General features: G+C 55.5%; 1 protein-coding gene across 3 annotated transcripts; it reads left to right on the plus strand.

Moving 5' to 3' along the window:
- Positions 1–304: 304 nt before the first annotated feature.
- Positions 305–7,231, plus strand: PTGES2 (prostaglandin E synthase 2). Of its 3 annotated transcripts, none has more exons than XM_084798851.1 (7): positions 306–1,159; positions 1,963–2,160; positions 4,694–4,752; positions 5,004–5,129; positions 5,518–5,718; positions 6,058–6,175; positions 6,643–7,231. In XM_084798851.1, the coding sequence occupies exons 1-7, from the start codon at positions 884–886 to the stop codon at positions 6,769–6,771; spliced, it is 1,107 nt and encodes a 368-aa protein (XP_084654977.1). In that variant the 5' UTR covers positions 306–883; the 3' UTR covers positions 6,772–7,231. The 3 variants fall into 3 exon arrangements, with proteins under 3 accessions (XP_084654978.1, XP_084654977.1, XP_084654976.1); XM_084798850.1 differs by having other exon boundaries at positions 315–1,159; positions 5,004–5,153; XM_084798852.1 differs by lacking the exon at positions 5,004–5,129 and having other exon boundaries at positions 305–1,159.
- The last annotated feature ends 988 nt before the right edge of the window (positions 7,232–8,219 follow it).

The following is an 8,219-nucleotide window of genomic DNA, read 5'->3' on the forward strand; positions in this document are numbered from 1 at the left end:
ACCCCGCCTCCGTGTCACGCCCACTTGTAAGCCCCGCCTCCTGCCAGCCTAGGGAAGGGGGCGTGCGGGGGCTGTCCGCGGAGAAGCCCAGGAGGTGGAGGTCGGGCGCTCGCTTAAAACCGGCGAACTCGGCCAGGCGTGGTGGCACACGCCTTTAATCCCAGCAATCGGGAGGCAGAGGCAGGCGGATCGCTGTGAGTTCGAGACCAGCCTGGTCTACAAAGTGAGTCCAGGACAGCCAAGGCTACACAGAGAAACCCTGTCTCGGGAAAAAAAAAAAAAAAAAAAAGACCGGCGAGCTCGGCAAAGACGAGGGGCGTCTAGGAACCTTCGCTCGGTCCCTCTCTGCCCCTGAGGCCTCCATGTTGGAGAGCCGGGCCCTCAAAGTGAGCTATTTCCGCCGCACGTGGTTTCCCAGGCCCCCGTTGGTTTTGAGAAAAGTTTATGGTTCGTATCACAGCAGAACGGTATAGCGTTGCGGGAGGGCAGAAAGAGTCTGAGATGTTGAGACCTCCAGCTGGAGATCGCGTCGGACCTCCTCCGGGGAGTGCATGGCACGTTAGGCCGGCGTTTTTCCAGACATCCTTTTGAATAGATGCACGAAGTGGAAACGACTGACCATGAATCACACGTCACCGCTGCACACACCCCCCGCCCCAAGACAGCAACGTCAAGCTACTTCTAAGGGCCCTTGGGATGTGCCCCGTCTGCCTGATGGGCGTGCGCTCCCAGTCTCCGCAAAGGCCTCTGTTCCTGCTTGGCGTCATCGTTACCCTAGGCAACACGTGGGGCCCGGGGTCCTGTCTCTTTAAGGCACTCTGGAGCCTTGGCCATTTTGGTTTCGCGCGCCCGCCCGCCCGCCCGTCGCGCCGGCAGGTCGAACATGGCCCAGGCGGCGCGCGTTGCGTGGGTGCTCGGCTCGAGCAGGTGCGTCCTGACGGAGGGGCTGCGCACACGACCCTGGCTGCCACTCTCGGCCCAGAGCCGTGCTGGCTTCTCCAGGGCGGCGGCCGGAAGCCGGGGCGCCGCGGTCAGCAAGGGGAGCCCGCGGTTGCTGGGGGCGGCGGCGCTGGCCCTGGGCGGCGCGCTGGGGCTGTACCACACCGTGCGGTGGCATCTGCGTTCCCAGGACCTCCGCGCCGAGCGCCCGGCTGCGCAGGTAAGACTTGGCTGGCACGGGGCCGCTGACGGGGAGCCGCCGGGGTCAGGAGTGACCGGCTTGTGACCTTGGGCGAGTGTCTTGGCCATAGGAGTCCGAGGCATGGCACGGTCTCTGCTGTGTTTTGGGGGTGTGCGGGCACCGCGAGTAATCTTTACGGGACGGGTGAACCTGACTCTATAGCCAGACCTAGAGGCGTCTCCAGCCTTTTAACATTTCACGAGCTGCAGAGTCAAGTAGCCTTCCTCCACTCTGCCTCCCATGCTCTTTTTCTGGACGCAGGAACTGGAAAGGCAGTGGGCGTCCCCGTGGCTCGCTGCTCCCTTTCCTGGCCATCCGGGGAGTGGGCTGCAGCTGTAGCCAGGTTCACCTGACTTCAGAGGAGCCAGATGCAGCCAGCCTCCCTCCACTTCTGGAGATCTGAGGTGGACCTTACTTCCTGGATGCCGCCACCTGGCCACTTGGTCAGCTCTGACCCTTACCCAGGAAGGGTTGGAGAAGTGGGGGTGAACCTTAAGGACTCTTGCAGCTATAGGGAGACACACCCTGGGACTGTCTTCTGTCCCCTTTGGGACAGGAGTAAGATGAACTCATTCATACACTACTACCACCACTACTACTAACACACACACACACACACACACACACGTCCTCCACAAATGCTGAGCCCTGGCCCTGTGGTGTACCAGCTGGGCACTTGGAGCTGCAGTGACTCCCTGAAGAAAGACTTGCTGGGGCTGTGGGGGATGGAGCAAGAGCTCTGGGCCTCCAGGTGACACAGTCTCTCTTTTTCTCTCCCCAAGCTGTCCCTGTCCAGCCACCTGCAGCTGACCCTGTACCAGTACAAGACGTGCCCCTTCTGCAGCAAAGTCCGTGCCTTCCTCGACTTCCACTCCCTGCCCTATGAGGTGGTGGAGGTGAATCCTGTCAGAAGAGCTGAGATCAAATTCTCCTCCTACAGGAAAGTGCCCATCCTGGTGGCCCAGGAAGGAGACAGCTTGGTGAGCCTTGGGGACCTCATGTCTGCTACCTGGGAGTCTTCCTGTTCTGACTCTGCTTTCTACTTTTAAAAGACCTTGTGACTCCTGGGTCTCCACTGGGTGGCAAGAGCTGGGGTGGAAAATGGTCCGTGTGCATGGCCTGGGCTGGGCAAGCCTGTGGGTACGGTTGCTGAGTCTTGGGGGTGACGAAGGGATGTCCTTACAGATGAACAGACTGGCTGGGTCTGGGTCTGAGGTGTGGCTCTGCCACACACTAACTGTTAGTTACTAGGGTTTCTTTTTCTTTCTTTTTTCTTTTCTTTCTTTCTTTTTTGTTTTTTGTTTTTTGTTTGTTTGTTTGTTTTTTGTTTTTCGAGAGTTTCTCTGTGTAGCCTTGGCTGTTCTGGACTCTCTCTGTAGATCAGGCTGGCCTCGAACTCACAGCGGTTATTAGGGTTTCTTTTGCTGTGATGAAATACCAGTTTAAAGGCAGTGAGGGCAGGAATTCGTGCAGGGCAGGAACCTGAAGGCAGGAGCTGATGCAGAGGCTGTGGAGGGGTGCTGCTTCCTGGCTTGCTCCCCCATGGCTTGCTCAGCCTGCTTTCTTACAGAACTGAGGACCACCAGCCTATGGATGACACCACCCACAGTGGGCTGGACCCTCCTCCATCAGTCACTAAATAAGAAAATGCCTACAGCCCAGTCTTACAGAGGCATTTTTTTCAATTGAAGTTCCCTCCTTTCAGATAACAGTAGCTTGTGTCAGGTTAACATAAGACCAGCCAGCACACTAGCCCTGCCAGCTTCCCTGCTTTCGCCTCGATGGGCTGGCATTTTGTTGTGTTTTGTTTTGCATAGAGTCTTGATGTGCAGCCTGAGCTGCCCTAGAACTCAACATCCTTCTGTCCCCGTGAGTGCTAGGCAGATGGACATTGCCACCGTGCCCAGTCTTCTGACCACCACCTGTGGCACTCACAAAGAAAACAAGATGTAATTTGAAAAACAAAACCAAAAAAAGCTTTATCAGGCACAATGGTGCACACTTTTAAGCCCTGCATCTGTAAGACAAAAATAGGAGCCGGGCGTGGTGGCGCACGCCTTTAATTCCAGCACTCGGGAAGCAGAGGCGGGCAGATCGCTGTGAGTTCGAGGCCAGCCTGGTCTACAAGGTGAGTCCAGGACAGCCAAGGCTAACACAGAGAGACCATGTCTCGACAAAACCAAAAAAAAAAAAAAAAAAAAAAGGAAGGTGTCTGTGAGTTCAGGTCACATGGGCTACAAAATAAGACCCTGTCTCCAAAAAAAAAAAAAAAAAGACAGGGTTTTCTGGGTAGCCTTGGCTGTCCTAGACTCTTAGACCAGGCTGGCCTCGAATGGTGTATGCCACCATACTTGCCTTCAAAAAATTTTTTTTCAATACATTTTTGTTTGTCTCTGGATATCATGAGACACCCTAGTTCATGAGTTATTTATTTATTTTGGTCTGTCTTTCTTTTAAGATTTATTTATTTATCATATATACACAGTGTTTTGCCTGCATGTACACCAGAAGAGGGCACCAGATTACATTATAGATGGTTGTGAACCACCATGTGGTTACTGGGAATTGAACTCAGGACCTTTGGAAGAGCAGACAGTGCTTTTTTTTCTTTTTCCCCAAACAGTGCTCTTAACCTCTGAGCCATCCCTCCAGCCCTTATTTTGGTTTTTCAAGACAAGGTTCTCTGTGTAGTCCTGACTGTCCTAGAACTCACTCTGTAGACCGGGCTGGCCTCGAACTCAAAGATCTACCAACCTCTGCTTCCTGAGAGCTGGGATTAAAGGCTTGAGCCACCACAATGCCCTGCCAGTCATGAGTGTTTTGAGACAGGGTCTTAGTCTGTACCCCTGGCTGGCCTAGACCTACCCTTCTTTCCATACGCAGGGATTATAGATGCGAGCTACCTTGCAAGGATTAGAGTTGGCCTCTCTTTTGTTTGTGTGTTTTTAAGATTTATTTGTTTGTTTTATGTACACTTGCAGGCCAGAAGAGGGCATCAGATCCCTGTATAGATGGTCGTGAACCACCATGTGGTTGCCAGGAATTGAACTCAGGACCTCTGGAAGAGCTGTCAGTGCTCTTAGCCCCCGAGCCATCTCTCCAGCCCCCTGGAGCTGGCCCGGGCCCTGGGCTGTGGGGACAGTAAGGATTAAAATCCTGCCACTGGCCTTGGTACTGTGTGCAGCCCTTGGTGCCAAGAGGCCAAGTGAGTCATGGGTTAGGGTCAGATGCCAAGGCCCTCCCAGTGGCCGTTCTTGGTCACCCTTACTCAGAAAGAGGGCCCCAGTGAGCTCAGGACATGGGTTTTGGGGGGAGCATCTGTGATGGATCAGCAGTGCCCACATTTAAGGACTAGACGTCTTGGGTGTTGTTTTAGTTTAAGGAGGCTGACACCGCCAGCCGCCAGCCGAGCCTCTGATCCAAACCTGTCTTTTGGGCAAGGGCGTGGCTTAGTGTCAGAGGCTTGTATGCCCAGGAGGACATCACAAAAGATGGCCGTTTCCTCTCTTCCAGCAACAGCTGAACGACTCCTCAGTCATCATCAGCGCTCTTAAGACCTACCTGGTTTCAGGGTAAGTTGCTCCCGGCCCGGGAGGCCCTTATCTAAGGGAGAGGCTACTAGAGAGAGTTCTAGACCAAACCAACGCCTGCCTGCCTTAGCTCCCGCATCATGTCCCATTAGGAAGGCATCCCTCCTGCCTAACCTAATCCCTTTGACTGCAAGTGAGGGAGGTGCCCCACCGAGGCTGGCTTGGGGTGGGTTGGTAGGCCAGGGGGGCAGGAAGAGGGGTCCTCTTCCTGAAGCTGTAGCCCTCCCCTGAAGGCAGCCCCTGGAAGAGGTCATCACCTATTACCCACCCATGAAGGCCACGAATGACCAGGGCAAAGAGGTGACCGAGTTCTGCAACAAGTACTGGCTCATGCTGAACGACAAGGAGGCGCAGCGGATGTACGGCGGGAAGGAAGCCAGGGCGTGAGTGGAGCTGTGGCTGCAGGAGGGCTGCGTGGGCCAGGCTAGGCCGGGACTCCAGGGCAGTGGCTCTCCACGTGTGGGCCTTGGCCCCCCTTTTCAGGGTTCAAAGACCCTTTCGTAGGGGTTGCATATCAAATACCATGCATATCACATATTTACATATTCATAGCAGTAGCAAAATTACAGTTATAAAGTAGCAATAAAATGATTTTATGGTGGGGGGGCTCACCTGTATGAAAGCGTTTGCAGCATTAGAGAGGTGGAGAGCCACTGCTCTGGGGAGTCTGTGGGAGGCTGAGTGCTGGGGCAGAGCTCTGGCCCTGGCTCCGGGACAGCACAGCACCCTGTCGTCCTGTGTCTGCAGGGAGGAGATGAAGTGGCGGCAGTGGGCGGATGACTGGCTGGTGCACCTCATCTCTCCCAACGTGTACCGAACACCTGCCGAGGCCTTGGCCTCCTTCGACTACATCGTCCGCGAGGGCAAGTTTGGGGCTGTGGAGGCCGCCATGGCCAAGTATGTGGGTGCAGCTGCCATGTACCTCATCAGCAAGCGCCTCAAAAGCAGGTGATGGCTCTCCCCCCCGAATCCAGGCATGGCGGAAACTGAGGCCTGGAACAGACAAGCCTGGCCTGGGACCAGCACATCTGTCACTCCCCAGCCCAGGCTTTGGGGTTAGAAGCTGTGGCCCTGCCCTGTGCCCTCTGCTTCTGCCTCCTTGTCAGGGTCCTGCTCATCCTCGTCCTGAGACACACATCCCTCATCGGGGGTAGGGGCTCTGTCATGTAGGCTCCATGCCCTCACCTAGGGCTACCTAGTCACCCAGCCTTTCTGCTTTATACAGAGGAGGCTGTGCTCATGTGGGCTGGGGTAGGCATTCCCTGACCAGCCTCTGTCTCTACCCAGGCACCACCTGCAGGATGACGTACGTGCAGACCTCTATGAGGCAGCCAACAAATGGGTGACAGCCGTGGGCAAAGACCGGCCGTTCATGGGGGGTCAGAAGCCTAACCTTGCTGACCTGGTAGGTGTGATGGTGATAGCGAGGCTCCCCCTTGGGATGCTGGGGAGGGAAAGCCCAGGCAAGGCCTACCTTGTACAGCTCCCCGCTCCCCAGAGGAACTGTGTCTGTTCCTGTGTGCATGTGTTGTCTGGGTGGGGGTGGGGCAAACAGCGCTTTCATGGTTCTCGTACCTGAAAGGGGGATAGTTTCGGGCTGGGCAGGATCCAGGGGCCTGAGTGGCGATGGCAGGGCCAGGCTCCCCCTCTGATTTCCTAGCTCAGTTGCAGCGTTCATGGGTTCCAGGTTTTCCCTGGCAGTCACTGGCCTGGCCTTAGGCCCTATCCTTGAGCAGTCCTGGAGCCAGGGAGCCTAGATATCTCTTCCCGGAAATCCTACACAATTGGCAGCATGGATGCCTGCCCTCCTCATCTGGGGCCTTGGTGCCCTCATGGGCCCAGTGCAGTGACTGTCCCTTGACCCCTCCCTAGGCAGTGTATGGCGTGCTGCGAGTAATGGAGGGTCTGGAGGCCTTCGATGACCTGATGCGACACTCACACATCCAGCCTTGGTACCTGCGGATGGAGCGGGCCATTGCAGAAGCCCCCTCGATGCATTGAGTCTCCCCTAGCTGCAGAGACTAGTTGCTAGGGGCTCCAGACCTCTGACCAGCCCCTGGCAATGCTGGCAGGGAGCAGAGCCATTCCATCTCGGCTCTACCTCGCCACCCACCCACCCCCACCCCCAGTTCTCTGTTTCCATCGCTGGACATTTCTAGGGCCCTTGACATTGAGCACAAGGCTCAAGCTTACAGCTGTTTTGGGGGTAATGGGTCTGAGGTCACAAAGGACTACCCTCCAGCCCCAGTTCCAGGGGCCTGATCTCCCAGTAGGGACTTTTCAACTCTGGCCACTTGTTGGCAGGGATCAGACCAGCTCCTGGCGTGGACAGGGGTGGGGTGGGCAGTCTGGGCTAGGGAAAGCCCTGTCCCCACTGTCTCCTGGCTCCAGCTCTTCCCAGGTGCCCCTGGGACTAATGTAATAGCAATAAAGGTGAGGTCTGCTGCCCCCCTCTCTGGCAGCCTCTGTTCTGTGGTCTGGTCTGTGCAGTAGGGGCTGCTGAGGCTTGTCAGTCAAGGGAAGCCAAGGCGGCCTGCCTTAACCCTGCCTCTGCCGTGCAGCTGGTGCCCACTGGACATCACCAGAATCCTGGCCATGGGGGTTATCCTGGTTACGTCCCTCACTGACTGTGGAGCTCCGGGCAGTGACATGTCTCCCCAGGCCTCCACCTGTCAAATGGGCAGATGGGTAGTTCTACCTCTGAAGAAGTTGTGGAGAAACCATCGTCCCCGCTTAGCAAGGATGGTAGCACACACGTGTAATCCCAACAACCAAAAGGCTGAGGCAGGGGCACCAGGAGTTCAGCCTGGGGCTGCATAGTGAGACCTTGCCTCCAAAATAATGGTGAGGCTGGAGGTGCCGCTCAGTTGGCAGAGTGCTTAGGCAGCATATAGAAAGCCCTGGTTTCCATGGCAGGGAAGTCAGACGTTCAAAGTCCCCTTCATACACAAGTGTATTGAGGCCAGCCTCAGAATACAAAACTGGAAATCAACAAAGTCACTATGGGATGAGAAGGGGGGGGTGTGGAGATACCAAGCTCACAGGGCCAGGTGTACAAACCTACAGATGAGGGGCTGCACTTTAGAGACACTGCTGAGGGTCCCTCAGGCAGCCAGTGGTCAGCCCTGGCTGGACAGATAAGCTCTTATTTTTTTATTTGTTGGGGTTTTTTTGTTTGTTTGTTTTTTTCCGTTTTTTGAGATAGGGTTTCTCTGTAGCCTTGACTATCCTGGACTCGCTTTGTAGACCAGGCTGGCTTCGAACTCACAGCGATCCACCTGCCTCTGCCTTCCAAGTGCTGGGATTAAAGGTGTGCACCACCACCACCCGGCTTGTTTTGTTTTTTAAAAAGTGTGTGTGTGTGTTTTAAAAGATTTATTTATTATTCTGTATACAGTGCTGTCTGCATGTACACCTCCAGGCCAGAAGAGGGCATCATAGATGGTTGA

This window comes from Acomys minous (assembly GCF_964271855.1).
Source record: "Acomys minous genome assembly, chromosome: 10".
Classification (NCBI taxonomy): Eukaryota; Metazoa; Chordata; class Mammalia; order Rodentia; family Muridae; genus Acomys; species Acomys minous.

Excerpts from the sequence above, each read along its gene's own strand:
- PTGES2 (XM_084798850.1), top strand. The coding sequence starts at position 884 with ATGGCCCAGGCGGCGCGCGTTGCGTGGGTGCTCGGCTCGAGCAGGTGC. Across the intron at positions 4,753-5,003 it reads AAGACCTACCTGGTTTCAGG|GCAGCCCCTGGAAGAGGTCA; the intron begins GTAAGTTGCTCC and ends CCTCCCCTGAAG. Across the intron at positions 5,719-6,057 it reads AGCAAGCGCCTCAAAAGCAG|GCACCACCTGCAGGATGACG; the intron begins GTGATGGCTCTC and ends GTCTCTACCCAG.